At 41.1% G+C, this 17,263-nt stretch overlaps 1 protein-coding gene across 1 annotated transcript; it reads left to right on the forward strand.

Annotated features, from left to right (window-relative positions):
• Positions 1-1,112: 1,112 nt before the first annotated feature.
• Positions 1,113-10,339, forward strand: MINAR2 (membrane integral NOTCH2 associated receptor 2). Its single transcript, XM_058824313.1, has 3 exons — positions 1,113-1,287; positions 9,105-9,350; positions 10,160-10,339. Exons 1-3 carry the CDS (start codon positions 1,123-1,125, stop codon positions 10,337-10,339), a joined length of 591 nt encoding a protein of 196 aa, XP_058680296.1. The 5' UTR covers positions 1,113-1,122.
• Positions 10,340-17,263: the final 6,924 nt, after the last annotated feature.

Consider the following 17,263-nt stretch of genomic DNA (forward strand, 5'->3'; position numbering starts at 1 on the left):
GTAAATAACAGGTTTTACTTACATGTATATCCAACTATCAATTTTTACTTTAGTATTTAAAAAATGTTTTCCTATTTTTATTTTGTTTCTATATTTCAGCTATTTTTTGTGTGGTAAATAGATTTTTTTGATTCTGTGGTCTAAGTACAGAGGTAAATTTTTTGTGATGCCCTAGTTCTCAGCACAAATTTGATTCAAAAAAGGTTTTCCTGGATTTCAAGCAATGACCTGATCCTCTGTAGCAATTTCATCCAAATGAAACATATCCTGGAAAAACATACATATTTTAAGAAAAGGTTAAAAATAAGAATGAGGAGGCTACTTTTGCTAGTCATACATAGAGACCATAATGAGAAGGGGAATTTCATTAGCTGAAAGTCAAAAGGACTTAAGACTCATAAAATGATGATGAAAATATCAAATCTCAGAATAAAATAATAAAAGTGATGGGACTGAGGCCATACCACTCAAGTCAGTTGCAGTGAATTTTTCCATGCATTTGAATGGGAGCAGAATCAATTCCCTGAAAACTTCTGTTATCAATTACTTGAAACAATCTAATATTCCCAGGGTCAAGAAGAATTTACTGTGAAAGAAATCCTTGACCCTAAAAAAAGTGCATGTTATAGCTGTTGTGGTAAATGGTACCAACCCACACACCACAATGGAGCCTCTTGGTACTGCTGCAGAAAAGGAAGACTTGCTTTGACGGGAAGCTGCTTCTAATTTTCTCAGGGGAAAAAATGTTACTTTGAAGTATTGTAGGCTTGACATTTTTGGCAGATAACTTGAGGAAGTGCTGGTATGCTTTTAAGTGTCTTATGCATCTACTCACTGGTACTCAGTTAGTTTTAATGAGCACATATGTATCTATCAAAATAGACCTTGAACCCAAAAACTTAAGCCAGACACTTAGACAAACTTGTCCTGTCTTCTCTGCCACTTCTAAACAATCTTTTATCATTGGTAGATGATATAAGTGAGCCTGATACCAAGCAGGGGTCAGATACAGTTTCAGGAAACTGTCGTATCCTTCTTCACGTCATTAATAATAGAAAGAGCATGCACAGCCAGGAAGCAGAAGCTGGGGCTGTTTTCATTGTTAGTCTACAGCACAGAAACATGGACCTCTCCGTTTTGCCAAACAACAACCATCCTGATAAATTCCTGCAACTGGAAGTTAAATCTTTAGTGAAAAACTCTGCCTTTTTACCAGCCAACTGGGCAAAATTCCCAGAAGCAGCTTTACCTGGAGTGCAGCGGTGGCACAACAGGATCTATTTACAGGTAAGGTCTAAAAGAGGCTGACATGTTCCTGATTTTTCTACCTTGTTTTAACGATCAGGAGAAAAATTACATGATGGTGACAGTTCAGCTGTAGTTCAGCTTCCTGCATCTCTTAATCCACACGGTTAATATTCCTGTGTATTTTCCCGTGGACATCAGCAAGGATCAGGCTCCATGAGAAGGGTAACTTTCTTCAGCGGGGGTCCACTGACATTTTTCAGTGTATGAGGATTTCTACTGCTCTTTGTAAATTTTCTTTGCATTTTCCAGAAAGTCTACTGAAGTCAAATACCACTTAATTGTACTAAAGTTGTGCATGAAATGTGCTCTCCGAAGTGAGAAAAGCCCCAGATTTAAAACTGAAAGTGAAGTTATATCCCTTAAACTTGATGAAAAGGCACATTACAGGGACATTAGAGATACTTGCTACAAATGTATATATCTACATAGCTCACAATAACTTCCTTTTTATTTTCCTTATTTTTTTTCCCCTCATTGAACTTTGCCTTCCCAGTATACTGAAAGACAACTGTTGAAAGTGGGAAACATGCTGACTGCATTAATCCAGGTTATTATATAGTGGTAGCAGCAGTTTCTTGGTAAAAATGTAAATGTGCACTGCCTAGCAGAGGCCCTGGAGCTGGCGGAGGAGAAGTTCATGTCTGGATCAGCAGCAGTACAGCTGCATCAGCTCACACCCCTCTGGGCCCCACTTGCTACTCCACAGCGCTCCTTCCCTGCTGCCCAGGGAGCCCCTCGCCTTTCCCCACCCCTAGCATGAGCCAAAGCTCCAAGGTCTGGTTCTTGTCAAGGGATGGAGACATACATAAGTGGTTGGGGGTGAGGGGAGTGATGGAGAAGGGTCTACATTCTCAGGATCCTTAGTGTGAGGATCTGATTCCCCAGGGAAATGAGGACGAAGAGCCAAAAAAGCTTGAACCTGGGGGAAGGGAGGACAGTGATGCTGAAAGTCTCCCACAGCTACTTCTTGTTGCGCTTCTGCCTTTTCAGACATTTCTCCCCATCAGCTCTCTAAACCCCCTTTGCTCCCTCTCAGAGTCCATTCCAGTCTTCTCCCAACTGCGAAAGTCCTCCCCCCGTGATACCTGCTTCCATCCTCCTCCCATTCTATCCACTTCCATGCTCCTCCCTTACTCCCCCTAGCTTCTCCCCTGCCCCAGACACCCTTCCCTGCGCCTACTCCGCCGCCTCCAGCCGCTGTGTTCGTGTTGTATAATCTCTGCTGGCGGCTCCCCACGCAGAGCTGGGGCGGGGAACACGCGGCCGCCCGTAGTGTCCCACGCAAACAGCCCGAACCGAGGGACGGAGCCGGAGGGATGCCGAACTATAGGGGATGGTGCAATGCCGGCCTCACCCCCTCCCCCCGCCCAAGCCCCCCTTTTGTGCAGGAGGGAGGCAGCCACACACAGAGCCTCCGCAGCAGCAGGGATCCTTCTCCCCATTGTTGTCAATCAGGACGCGCTGTCACCGAGCCAGGGCTGCAGAGCTGCGGGAGGATTAAAAATGTGTCGGGACGGGAGCCCCGTGCTTTTTGACTTGCGCTCTGCTTTTTTGCCACCAGCGAGAAGGTTTTCCTGGAACTCTGTGTCCCAGCCCGGGATGGCTGTTACAAAGGAAATGTCTGTACTCACCATGACTCCAAAAATGGAGTTTGCAAAGTGGTATTATTTTATAAGTGTTAAACCTAGGATACAATCTAAACTTTTTAGTGTAATCATTAGAGAATTCAAACTGTTCCGATAAAATTCATTGTGCCATTCTCTCTCCCTTACGAGCTCGCCTTCTTTTTCTCCTTTTGCTGACAATCAAATAAAGGAAAAAGTAGTGATGAGTTCCAGACATTAGAAGAAACACTATGGCACAGTGGAGAACTAATGGTGCAGGAATAACATATTTCACTTTAAGATGAGAAAGACAATAGGGTTAAGGGTTAGTTAATTCAGAAATGGAAAAAGGGGGGTTGGGAGGAGGAGAGAGAGAATTAATTTCAGAATATGTGCATGATCTAAAGATTCCTAAAGTCATTAAACCTTGAGAGTAGCCTAAATTTCCCTCTTTAGAAGTTAATATTCTCTAAAGAAACTAATGCTACTCAGGTCTCCCTATGCAAGGTGACTGCATGGTGGTATGTTTGTGGTCTCTTCCAAACGTTTATTATGACATCACTTAAATTCAAAAGCACTGAAGTGCTTATGTGTTTTCTCCACCTTTAGGTTTTAAAATTTTTTTCCATTATAAAAAGCAGCTTCATGTAATGACAGAAAACTGCTGGTCTTTCTCCTCACTTTCCTCTTTGGTATCAGGCAAACTGAACAGCTTCTCCATTTAGCATGTACTTTCATCATCTACTTTGACTAAAACAAACCATAAAACAGTCCTGGAATTTTGGCCCTTCCTTGTGAAAAGCAGCATAAAAAGCACAGACTTTCTCCAGCAAATGTATCACTGCTGACCGCATTCTGCTCACCCTGACAATTTCCAGTCCTGCTGGACTCTCTGCCCCACAATATGTTTTAATGCCCAGCACACACCAGATGATTAATCCTCCATATCTGTTTCTCATGCATGTCTTCCCTGTAGTCAACGTGGTAGTTTTCTGCAATTCTCTGACTTCTCTTTCTTGTTGATATTTCCCCTTTCTCCCCCCTATTTTTGGAAGACAACAGAGAGCATTCAGTCTTAGCAGCATGCTACTTCTTGGCATGATGGTTTTTGGCCTTACATATGAGTTAATGCCTGTGTCCTGTCCTTGCTTGTTTCTCAGTATATGAGGACAAGAGAGTTTTTAAAAATCTGTAAGTTAGGTGCCGGGCTAGAATCACTTCTTTGTCTCCTGGCTCATACATGCATTACATATTTCCACTCTCTCTCTTATTCTTCCCTAGACATCTGCAACTGGCCACAATAAGAGCCAGCTGCAAGGTTTGCAGGAGCTTTGGTCTATACAAAAGTTTTTATATAATGCTCTCACAGCCCTGCAGAGCTGCATTGCCAATGACAGATAAAACATCTTTTTAAACTAAAAAATTCTTTAGAAGTAGTAGTCTCAATAATGCACAATTTAAATAGTCCGTATGAATATTCACTTTTGTCTAAGTATTCCTGTCACTTTGGCTGAAGTGTTTGTAACCATCTACTGCTCTCTTTCCTGCCCATGTCTGGTGGCTTTTCAGTTTTGCAGTATCTGAGGCTGCCTTAATGTCTCTGACAAGGAATCCAGATCCCCTTTATTTCCTTCCTTGAGAAAAGTTTCATATCTAGAATCATAGAAAGGTTTGAGTTGGAAGGGACCTCACAGGTCATCTGGCGCCAACTCCACAGCCATATGGAGAGATGTCTTCCCCTTGAGCAGGTGTCTCCAAAGCCCCACTCAGGCTGGCTTTAACATGGTCAGGGATGGGGCATTCACAACTTCTCTGCGCAACCTGTTCGTGTCTCACCATCCTCACAAAGAATGTGTCATCCTTATAGCTAATCTAAACCGGTCCTCTTCCAGTTGAAAGCCATTTCCCTTGTCCTATTTCTGTAAAAATTCTCTCTCCAGCTTTCTTGTCAGACATCTGTATGATGGGTGTAGAAGGGTGCTACATGGTCTCTCTGTAGCCTTCTCTTGCCCAGGCAGAACAACCCCAGCTCGCACAAATAGGAGAGGTGTTCCAACCCTCTGATCATTGCAGCCTCGTCTGAACCTGCTCAGGCTTCTTAGGAGCCCTTGATGTGACTGTCTGCCCTACTGTTTTTCTTATCTCCTTATGCCCCTTTAGTTAATCCTTACCTTCCCAACTGCTTTTCCATTGCATTTCCTATGAGATGTGATTTGTTGAACAAAGCTCTCAAGGGCTAATATTCTTCATAAAGAAAGAGCTTTTAATTTTCCAAATGTCTAGCAATACCTGTACAGTTGATACACCTACCAGAGGGATTCTTAGCTACACTCTAGAAGTTGTTTGCCTTCAAAATATTTCTCTACATCAGAAAAACGTCCTTATGAGTGCAGGGAGGGTCCTCCACAATCTCTTACAAAGTTTTTGCATTACAGGGGATTATATTATTAAACAAACTACTCTCAAATATAATGACCACTCTTCTAGTCCTTGTCATTAGGATTGAGAAGGCTGTTATGAAACCAATCCTGTGCTATTTGGTGGCTGTAAGTTTCTGTAGGACTGCCTTGGTTAAAACTTCTAGTTGTAGCAGCCCATCAACAGCATTTCTCACTTCCCCTGAGCACTTCCACATCAAGTGGAAACTGGGGCTGGCCATGGGAACAGAGAAACTGGTCCTGTCTGGAGGGAAAGAAAGGCTTGACTTCCAGGAAGTATATTTCCTTGATTTTTATCTGTCTCTTTGTTGTCTTCTTTCAGGTGGATGGGCTTTAAACCAAGGTCTAGCCTTAACTGTTGATGTCCTGGGTTTTGTGGGTGATACGTCATATCACAGGCTGAGAAAATAATGGTTTGGTGCTTGGGTTGTTCAGTGCTATTAATAACAATAGAAGTGGGAACAGAAGGATAAAGTCAAGATAAAAATGAAATAAAAATATTTCCTAGTAATAAAGGCTAAATTATAATTTCAGTTATGTGTATTGTAAGGTATGCATAACTTGAATTATAAAATAATCAGCAAGAAAAAAACATGGAGTAGGCACATGTTGACTACAGTAATGGAACTAACATCGACCCTCTATAGATCTCTGGGCTTTTCACAGAGTACTAGTACTTGCATGTGACAGCTCTCTGGGTCTGTCAAAGAGGAACATAGTCTTCTTAGTGGAAAACGAGTTATTAACCAGTTATAACAGTGTTCTTGCTCATGAGCTATACGTAGATCAAACACAGTTATGTGTTTGCAGAGTTGAGCACTTTTCATCTTGTTAAATAAGTATTTCACAAACGTATTTCATCTACAATTTTCAGTGTTCTCCATAACTACTGCTTATTTGAGTATTCACTATCCATTCCTTCAATTTAGTAAGTAGTAATATAAATTTCCTTTGATTTGTTCTGTCCAACCTCATTCACACTGTCTTCCTATATTCAGTGTATATAGCATGAATTCTGTAATGGATATTGATACCTAAATTTACTGTACTTTTCTCTTTCTTTGAACATTTGCTGCATGAGTCAGAGTCTGTGACAAAGGTTGGGAAGTGTTTTGAATCTTAAAAGAAAATGTAAAAAGGTAGCTTTTGCAACAATTAATACTAGCAAGCATATTTATCTAATCTTATGTTTCTCTCCTTCTAGAAATGCATATGTTTAATGCAATATTTTTCATATTTCTTTGTATGATATCTTAGTCTTAAAAGTTTTGGGGTTTGTGTGTGATTCTGTCCTTACTTTTCCCTAACTAGTCTGTAGGACATATCTACCACAGAAATTTTACAATCAAGCATCTGCTGTACTCAAGTACATTCTCCCAATTAGCTTGTCACTTCAATGTCTGTTCTCTAAAATTTCTGCCAACTATATCTTACCCCAAATTCTGGTCCAGCTTTCATGATAAAACCTGGTTGCCCCTCCCAATCAATTCCCTCTCTATATCTGCTCCAAGCCACCACACTCTCCTCATGCCCATGAAAAGAAAGGTACTTCAGACAGTAGGGGAAAAAATGTTGCTACAAAGCACTGTTTTTATAAACAAATTTTTGCATAGTGCCATCTATTCCAAGTTTTGGAGAATTTTATGGAAAATAGCTTTTAAAATTACTGTCAAGTCACATTCTTCTCACAACATTTTAGCCTAGGGAGACCAATCAACCCCTGGTGAGACAGTTCGCGTTCTTCAACAAAATGTTCTCCAAGTTCAACTATTTAGCAAGCCTGAGGGAAGAGTCATTAGGGTCAATGACAAATCTTAAATAAGAAATAAAGTAAATAAAATAAAATGCAGTCAGAAAGAAAAGGCAGTTCAAAACACCAGCTCAGCTGAAATCTGGCCAGTACAGCCCAGAGGGCTTCATTGCCAGCTGTAACTGCAATGCAGAGAGTAATATTATCAGGGGATGTGTGGAGGCTTAGGAACAGCATGTGGAAATTATGAACTAACAGAAGGATGGGATGTCGCTGAGGATCCACCCGCCTACTAATGGCAATTATTGATGGGAAACCTGCTTAGTCACTTCTGCAGGATTTAGTGATAGGAATGCCAGCATGATGCTTCCTCCTAAAGTTTCTTAGACAAAGTCGGTTGTTTTCTCTTCTCCACCTTCACTTTCTGAGGGAAATCAATCCTTATGCTTCCTTCCACACCTGCCTGCCTCAGACTAATGTATAGGAATCTATACATGCACACATGACACTGCAGTCATTCAGCAGGTGATGGCACACAGGAGCTGATTTTCACTGAAAATGGATCCACCAGCCCACAAAGTGGGCAGAAAATTACTCAAGCAGAAGAAGCCAACAGTTTGCTATCAACTTAGGGACCTTCACTGACTTGATGAGGTGCCCAAGCAGTTCCCAAAGCCAGTGTGCAGGAGATCAGATGCCCCGAGCTCCCACCAGAAAGGTGGAAGGAGAAGCAGAACATGCCCCCAGCACTTTCGCAGTTGAAGTCCATCCATCCTGGGGTGCCTTAATGTTTGGAGATCTCAGTAAAAGTGAAAAATTCAGGGAAAGTCATCCTTAGATGGAAGTAAGTTTCTCAGGACCTGTCTTCTTCATTGGCTGTTTACTATGTGCACTTTACCTTAAGGGCATTTTGCAGCAGGTGCTTTGTGATTTCTGAGAGCAGGAGAGAGGTGGGGATTGCCCCCTCCCAGCATACCTGACACAGGACCACTGGGTCAGGCCAAGGATCCCCTTGACTCAACATAAAGTTCCTAAGGATAAAAGTACTGGTGAGGAGGGATGAATATGCTCTGTGTTGGTTCTAAAATCCTAAGAAATGGGAGAGGTGTTAGTGTAAGACAAAGGCTTTGGAAAAAGCAGGTCTCTTAGGTAGCTGACACACTGTGGTACCACAGATCAGTACCAGGTCAATTGAAAGTCTTCGGGACAGAAGGTTGGGACAAATCTTGAATAGCTTGGAATAGAGAGTCTGATTGCATTCCTCCAGGCAATTACAGATTGAAAAGTATCATAACTACTATTTTACTGAACCCTAAAGAGGTCCTTAGTGCTGTTTTAAGAGGCTTGTGATTTCTCAAAAAATATTATCCCACCGGGGCTGTTATTCTTCTTCCTCTCTTGACACTCACATGTTGTAAAAGGTCTTATTTAACAGCTTTTGTTATTGGGAGAATGCTCAGAAATTTAATTACCTCAGTTGAACGAAGACCCTCTTCAACATCCTCACACTCTTGATCTGACATTCAAGAGTGTGAACAGAACTGTGTAAGTGTGTCTCACCCCTGCTATCAGAGATGCATTTCCAGTTGAGATTTTCACTTACACACCATTGCCCTGTGATCATTCTGCTTTGTCCTTACATCTTTGCTCCTGCATCATACATCCATGGCTTCCACCAGAACTATAATGTCCTACTGCAGCTCTCCATAGCACTGTTTCACTAAAGCAGAGGTCTTCTTACAGCAGGCATTGTAACATCAGTTCACATTTGCAAAAGAACTTAATGTACAGATTGTACCCACCTGCTTTCCCCAGAAGGAAGAAATCTGTCCAGAGTGAGCAGTCAGGCTCCCTTGTTGTAGAAGTTTGCCAGAAGGAGAAAAATTGTTGCATGCTCAGTTTTAAAATGATTCTGTTATATTACAAGTGATAATTCTGGAAGGGGGCCTGTATTGTAGGTAATGCAAATGAAAGCCAGGTTCTGATCTAACTTATGTCTTACAGAGAGAAAAGAAAACTGTCACCGAGCTGCCAGGCTTAGACTTGAACAGGGTCAGTCAAGAAATAATAGACAAATCACTGGGGAAACACATTACTCCCATCACCCTGAAATCCACAATCAAGAGCAACCCACTGTACAGTGACATTCATGTTGATGATGACTGGGAGGAGAAGAAAAAGACCCCTTCCTGGACTGTGCAAGACTATGACAGACAGTCACTGCACTCTAACTTGGCCAGCCACATAAAGGTAATTGCCTGCTGTGCTGAGTTTGAGCAAGTGAATTGGTGCGAGTTGTGTGGTGCGTGCATAAACCACTGTGCAGCCCTCTTGATCTTTAGGTGGTATTACAGAAGTAAATGTGGAGGTATTTTCTGGAACAGACATGACACTAACAGGAGTGGGATCAGGAAAGAAGTCCACACATCTGGCGAGATTCCAGGAATTTAAATTTTACAGTACATGACATCTGATGAGAGAAACTTAAACCACAACGCTGTGTAACTCAGCTCCCCTGTTTACATAGGGAAGAGCTACAAATGTGGCACCTAAATACTATATAGTCACTTTATAACTGTTTGTAGCAAAATTCTGTTATCAAATTACATCTTTTTTTCAGCCTCATCCACACCGTACAGGCTCCTGCCTCCCCGTGGGTTGGCATAAATCACTTCTAGGATTACTTTAGTTTTTGGTTTGGTTTGGGTTTTTTTTTGCTGTTCCATTTTTTTGAAAAGTCAGAACTGTGTTTCACAGCATGGCATCTTTTCTTGAGAAGACAACATGGTTTGTTCTGGGTTTTTAAATGCATTTCAATGGCTGGTGTCCTACTTTTGGTTCCTGGATGAAAAGTGTGGTTTTAATTTTCCCCAGTGCAACATTTGCAGCATCTGGAAAGTAGCACAACCTACATTCAAGTGAAAGTGTCTTGCATATGTGTTGTGATATCTTAAATTCATTAATCAGTGTCTGATGATAGCCAAAATACTTCTGGGTATGTTCTAATGACTTTGTGTGTAAAAGAGAGAAATGATTTCATCTTCTGATCTTTCTTCTAGGAAAATCCTAATGATCTACAGTTCTGGATGGGGGATATTTATACTCCTGGGTATGATACCTTGTTAAAAAAGAAGGAGCGAGAAAAAAAACATTCAAAATATTGCCGTATCGTTCTGCTCATGATACTAGCCATTTGCATTCTAATTTCTGTAATCACACTTAGTATTTTACTTACTTAACTTAGCCAAATGATGATGAATTTTTTTAATAAATATTTTTATTAAATGATTTCCTTCTCTGGTTTTATTTGAATTCAATTTTTTTTGGTCACAAACACAATTCATTTAATGTCACTTCTTCAAAATATTCCTGTACAGCACAGGGAATTGACCCTGAAAAGAGACAAATATTCTTTGCATGCCTGAAAGTCTCCTTACAGGTATAATTTAAAAAGAAAACTATATTCAATCTTTTTTTGTGCCTTCTTTAGTCTAATGATTTAAGTCAGTATGTGTGGTATGTTACATATAGAGAATCAGCTGACTATTTGTTCTAATAAACACCTACTACAGTCCTTGTCTTTTTATGATACATGTTTTTAGAATATAGAAAAGCATTATAAAGCATTATTCAAGATATCCCAAAGAATTAGAAAACAAATATTAACACATTACTTAGTCACTGAATGCATTGCTGCAATGTTGGAGCACATAGTAAATGCCAGCCTAAACACATAAATGTTTTCTTACACTTTTTCAAAGAAGAAAAACAGAAAATAGATCACTGTGTTTCTATCAAAAAATTCCATAAACTGTGACAAAGTTCTTCCATCACTAGTTCATATTCTTTCAATATATTTCTGTCATCCCAAAACATGGAGAGACAATATTTATTTTCAATAAAATCTGTGGAGTACAAGGGTATAAACTGGAATTAACACCCCTTAAAATATTAAAGTTATGTAACCAGGCTGTGAAAAAGAATATCTGTAAATTAAAGGAATAAAATGAAATGTTTAGAGCACTTAGACCGTTAAGTTAATATGCCTCAGAACAATTCAGAGGAATCAAAACATGAGATAAAATTACAAAAGAAAAAGTGAGTGAATAGGGAGACAAGAACTTCAAGTAATTATTTTCTTTCCGAAAAGATACTCTGGGTGCTGCAAACCCTTTATACCCCTGTATTTGGTATTAAGGAGCTATGAATACTGTTGAGATAGTTCCCTTTTGGAAGAGAATCTCACAGGTACACATAATCTGGAAAGTTGAGGTTATACCAGGTCTGCTTCTTATCCCACAAAAAATGCTTTGGATTAGTCAGGAATAGAACTAAGGTAGAAGGTTTGTACTGTGTCTTCTGAATTCTAGAATGTGCCCTACCTACAGCTGGTTTACAGTGCTTTAACTCATGTCAAGATGAATTCATCCTCAGACAAGTGTATTTCATTCTTTCCTTCTCATCTAGTTCATTGATTGATTCTTTTGTGTGCTGTAACTTCTTGGACCTGCTCTAGCTGACACTATAACCAGTTTGAAGATTCAACTTGAAAAAAAATTCAAGCTAAAAAAGCTTAGTGCTTTAATCTGATGTGCAGACAACAGTAAAAGAGTAGTAGCATTTAAATGCACGTGCATAAAATTAGTATCCCTGTTACAAAATTGTACATTGCTGTAAATATACAAGGGAACTCAGCCTCCTGCCTTGCTGCAGTTTCAGTGCAGATGGGGATTCTTGTCTGAAAGATCAGGCCCGTTCAGTTTACAAAAGTAAGAACTTGGGAGTATTTTACAAGACTAATAGCTGACATTATGAAGTAACTACTAACATTAAACCTACAATACTTGATTTTTTTCCAGCCCAAGTACATTTGCTTTAAGTGCCTTGCATATAATGCAGAGACGTACTTTTGTAAATTATTGAGGCCTGCAGGCTGGAAGCCTAAAAGCAAAGAGCTCTGTAGTTTCCAGGAAAACCGCCAATAATGCGAGTTTCTAAACTACATTACTCTGTGAGGGCTTAGTTGAAAGGATAAAGCCGTTTTCTCCACAAGTTAACTACGGGCTGTTTTAGTCCGATTTCACTGCTGTCACCTAGCGGAGAGCCAGCAAAGACGAAAAACGTGTCAGGCGCGAAGATGCCGCTTGGAACTTTTTTTTTTTTTTTTTTTTTTTTTTTTTTTTTTTTTTTTTTAATAATGTCATGTTTCTCTTGGATGTGGGGGAAGGGCTGCTCGATTTTTTGCGATCCTCAGGCATGGCCTGGGATGCGGGTTCCTTTGGTGACCCCTCGCGGCGGAGCGCGGCGGGCGGAGGGACCCGCGGATCCTGCTGCTCCCGGGAAGGGAAGGGAAGGGAAGGGAAGGGAAGGGAAGGGAAGGGAAGGGAAGGGAAGGGAAGGGAAGGGAAGGGAAGGGAAGGGAAGGGAAGGGAAGGGAAGGGAAGGGAAGGGAAGGGAAGGGAAGGGAAGGGAAGGGAAGGGAAGGGAAGGGAAGGGAAGGGAAGGGAAGGGAAGGGAAGGGAAGGGAAGGGAAGGGAAGGGAAGGGAAGGGAAGGGAAGGGAAGGGAAGGGAAGGGAAGGGAAGGGAAGGGAAGGGAAGGGAAGGGAAGGGAAGGGAAGGGAAGGGAAGGGAAGGGAAGGGAAGGGAAGGGAAGGGACGGCTCCTTCGTGCCCTGCGGGAGCGTCTGCCTGCCCGTGAAGGAAGGGGCTTGCTGCTGCGCCCCTGGGGGAGCGCTGGCATGGGAAGAGCCGATTGTCTGCGTAAACGCGAGCTGTGCTGGTGGTAATGGAAAATAAACAACACTCGGATACTTTGAGAGGAACCACCCTGCTCAACAGACTGAGAGACAAAGACTTTTCATCAGAGAAGAGTGGTGGAGCCTCGGGATCCTTTGTACTATGTGCTAACTCCAAAAATAGTAAATTAGATGCCCCTCCTTTAATCATTTGATGCAGTGTTGCTTTACTTATCCTGTAGAAAAAAAAATTGGTTGATAGACATTGCTGTGTATTGTTTCTTTTGTCATGTGAGTTTTTTGCTTTTGGGGAATTTAGAGTTCTTTTAATTCATTAATGACAGAGACTGAAAAAGACACATCATCACACAACATTAATAATAAAGGTATTGGTGGTTAGAGAACAGAATATTTAGTATATTCCAAAAATGCTGAAAACACTATAAGAAAAGGAGGCTCAGGGGGACCTTGTTGCTGTCTACAACTACATGACAAGAGGTTGGAGCCATATAGGTGTCTGCCTGTTTTCCCAGGTAGGAAGAGGAAATGGCCTCAGGTTGTGCCAGGGAAGGTTAGGAATGGATATTATAAAAAAATCCTTCACTGGAATGGTTGTCATACATAGGAACAGGTTGCCCAGAGAAGTGATGGAGTCATCACCTGTGGAAGTGCAAAAGAAACATATGGCCATGGTTTTGTGGTCATTACGGTGGTGCTGGTTTAAGAGTTGGCACTGATATCTATTAGAGATGTTTTCCAACGTTAATCATGATATGACTCCACAAATGAAACAAGTCTTACTGGAAACTTACTACTAGGTAAGTTTCCAGTAAGTATTCTCTGTGATCTACATTCATTGGTCTCTTCCTACCCTGAAAGCATGCTTACACACATAATTTCATACTTCACAGAATCATAGAATATGCTGAATTGGAAGGGGCCCATCAGCATCATCAAGTCCCACTCCTGGCCCTGCACAGGACACCCCAAGAATCTCACCATGTGCCTAAGAGCATTGTCTAAATGCTTCATGAACTCTGTCAGGCTTGGTGCTGTGACCAACTCCCTGGGGAGACTATTCCAGGGCATGACCACCCCCTGTGTGAAAAACCTTTTCCTGGCATCCAACCCTAACCTCTCCTCACTCAGCTTCATTCCATTTCTTCAAGTCCTGTCACTGGTCACAAGAGTGAAGGGATTGGTACCTGTTCCTCTGTTTCGCCCTGCTGGATGTTGAAAACCTCAGTGAGGTCTCCCCTCAGTCTCCTCCAGGCTGAACAGGCCAAATGACCCCAGCCACTCCTCATACCACTTCTCCTCCAGACCCTTCACCATCCTCACAGCCCTCCTTCAGATGCTCTCCAATAGCTCAATAACTCTTTTATATTGTGGCATCCAGAACAGCCCCCAGCACTCGAGGTGAGGCTGCCCCAGTTCAGATCAGAGCAGGACAATTCTCTCTCTTGCCTGGCTGCTGATGCTGAGCCTGATGCACCCCAGGACAGAGTTGGCCCTCCTGGCTACCGGGGCACTGCTGGCTCATGGTCAACTTGTCCTTAATAAGGACCTCAAGCTCCCCTTCCTGCAGCCCTCCAGAAAACTTAACTTCAACAGGACTTTAAACAGGTGCTTAAAGGCAGGAAAGAAGTCAAGTTTTCATGAGAACATAAACAATCCTGGTCTGATTTTTAATTTTTTATTCCAGTAGTAATCAACTAAAATAGCAGCAAAGACTCTTATGTAGTGAGTGAAACTTCTTAAAATACAAGTTGATACATCAATATCTTACCAGCGCCTCTAAAAAGATGTAGGACAATTATATAACTGTGGTAGAATACTACCTTTTGCTGGCAAAACTGGCATTTGCAGTAACATGCAGGAACTGCAGGAATTTGCTCTTATAAATTGCGCAGCAGCAACCAGGAAGCAAATGAGAGTTCTGCAGATTGTGCCCACTTATAATTGCACTGTCAATTACTGTATTTCACAAGTGATTTTAGAGAAATTACCTATTCTCCAGTAAATAAGGATTAGCTTTTAAAACTACCTAATTGAATCAAATTTTTATATGGCTTTCAGTACAACTACTCTCCCAAATCACTAGAATATATTGGAAGACTCTGTTGAGGAAATTCTTAGCCTTTCTCTTCCTTTGCTTCATTCTTCTCATCCCAAAAGTGTCCAGAAATATGCAACTAAGTTCCCATTTTATTTGGTTTTTCTGTCTGTGAGATCCTGCTTATATTGAAAAGATTTCTCTGTTCCAACTCTTATTTTCCATGGTATCAGTTTGGACTCAAAGCACTGCTACACCCCACTTCAGGTGCATGGGGTACCTACATATATTCATGGGAACATGACATGTGCTATGGTTCAAATAATTTCTCAGCAACCTGGTGGCACTGCAAACTCAGAGCTATAAGTCAAGTTTGATAGGCCTGTGCCCACTTACAGTCCATGATCTGAAAGGAGGACAACAGAACAAGGGTAGAGAACAATAAATTTCTTCATGTAATATTCATCTCTAAGTCCATGAATCTAAATCTGTATAATATTTAACTTGCAACATTTGGGATTTGTGGGAGCATTGCCCCCTCCCCTCCTCTCCTCTCCAAAAAAACCCACATTCTTTGCAGATTTCTGCTGAAGAACAGATGTAGTTCAGCCTTGAGCTGAGGTGGAGTTTGAACGAACACGTGCTTTAGGTAAGCAGCTTTTGACCAGATCGCTCTATCCCTCTTGATTTCTTCCTTTTGTAGCTGTCTCTTAGTGAGTTTCTCCCTGGGAGCAGCTGCTCTGGTCAGTGGTGGCAGTGCATCCTGACAGGCAACTCTCCTCCTTGTTGCAGTGATCCTGATATGGCCAAATGCTGATCCTGAGACATTGAATCCAAGAGCCAGAATATTATGTTACCAATTCCATATTGTTAAGGGTCCTTTTCCCTCACCAGAGTTGTTGTAAGTCATGTAGTTGTGGAAAAAATGCTGGTTGCTCTCTCCTCTGATATATTACATTCTATTTAGGCAACCCAGCAAAAAAAATCCTGTACAGAATTATATTTTCAATGCATTATTGTAACCAGTTGGCCGGCAATTTTTAGGCTGAGAGAGAAGAATGGTTAATTCATAGCAGCATGACTAGCTATGTCACTTTGATGAAAACACACAGATCCTGAATTGGTGTGCATTATTTTTTCCATCCATGTATTTAGCTTCACAGACAACCCAGTATATGAACCAGCCTTCCTGAAGAGGGCTTGTTTCTCTCTGGGGTTTTGTCTGTGCTGATTGTGCTCTTTTTGGAAATTCTCCAATAAGCCACTCTCAGCTCAGAAATCAATTTGCTGCAGCTGCTGTAGTAAATTGAAACTCTTGTAGCTGTAAGTGGGTTCATCTGTGGGAATTCTTCTTGCCTGTGGTAAGGTCAGTCTTCTTGGAGGAAGCATTGTGAAGTTAAGGCAGAAGGCAGAAAGTTTTATGGCAGCACAGTTATTGTTCAATACACAGCACAAATCTACTGAGCGTTGGGCTTATTTGCTTCAAATTTGGCAGACTGCTGTTTTTAATACCTGTGGGTGTGTGTGCCTGTTCAGTCTTTAAAGCTGCTTTTCTCTAGGCACAACTCAATACTGAAAACACAAACATAAGCATGCATTCTAAAGCAGTTTTTTTGTTGTTGTTGGTGGTGTTGTTCAGCTGTTTGGGCCTCTCTTCTAAAAATCTTGTTTCTTTCTCAGAGGGAAGTGATAAAGATAATGGAAATAAGAGGGGATGATTTTGTTGTGGCAGACGCCTGCTTTTGTTCAAAGTCTGAGTCCTCTTCTCTACACCCACCTATGCATTTTTTTATTTTCTGAACTGTGAGAATGATGATGTTTTAAAACTGCTTGGGACATAAAATAATCTGGATACAGAAGCCATTAGTAAATAATGTTCTGTGTGCTGGTGAATTGCTAAAGGAGACACTGTGTGCCTCATGAAAGTAGTTCTTAGGCTAAAATGAGCACAGGGCATTCAATCTTTAAATCTGCATTAGTTCTCTGGCTTTTTTAATGAGCAATGCCATAAATATTGTCTCAGCTCATTGAGAGCTGAACTAAGTGTTAGTAAACTGGCATGTTGGTAATTTGTGTAGTTGAGGGCCTAAATGTTTTTTACTTTCATTTTTTAAATGTCTGCTTCTTAATATTAACTAAGCATCTAATAATAACTGACTCATATTAATTAAGCATCAAGTTTCAGAATAATTTGTGGGGAAAAAAATTTCAAGTAAGGAATCTGAAAGCCCTGTTTTGTCTGAAATTGTCTGTGTTGCTCTAAAGGTTTGACAAGTTATTGCACCCCATAAACACTTCTGAAATGCATGCAATATTAAGTTACCATAGAGCACAGTTTATAGAGACTGTTTAAAAATAAAATAACGAGAAAT

The sequence above is a fragment of the Ammospiza caudacuta genome, chromosome Z, assembly GCF_027887145.1.
Source record: "Ammospiza caudacuta isolate bAmmCau1 chromosome Z, bAmmCau1.pri, whole genome shotgun sequence".
In the NCBI taxonomy this organism is placed as follows: Eukaryota; Metazoa; Chordata; class Aves; order Passeriformes; family Passerellidae; genus Ammospiza; species Ammospiza caudacuta.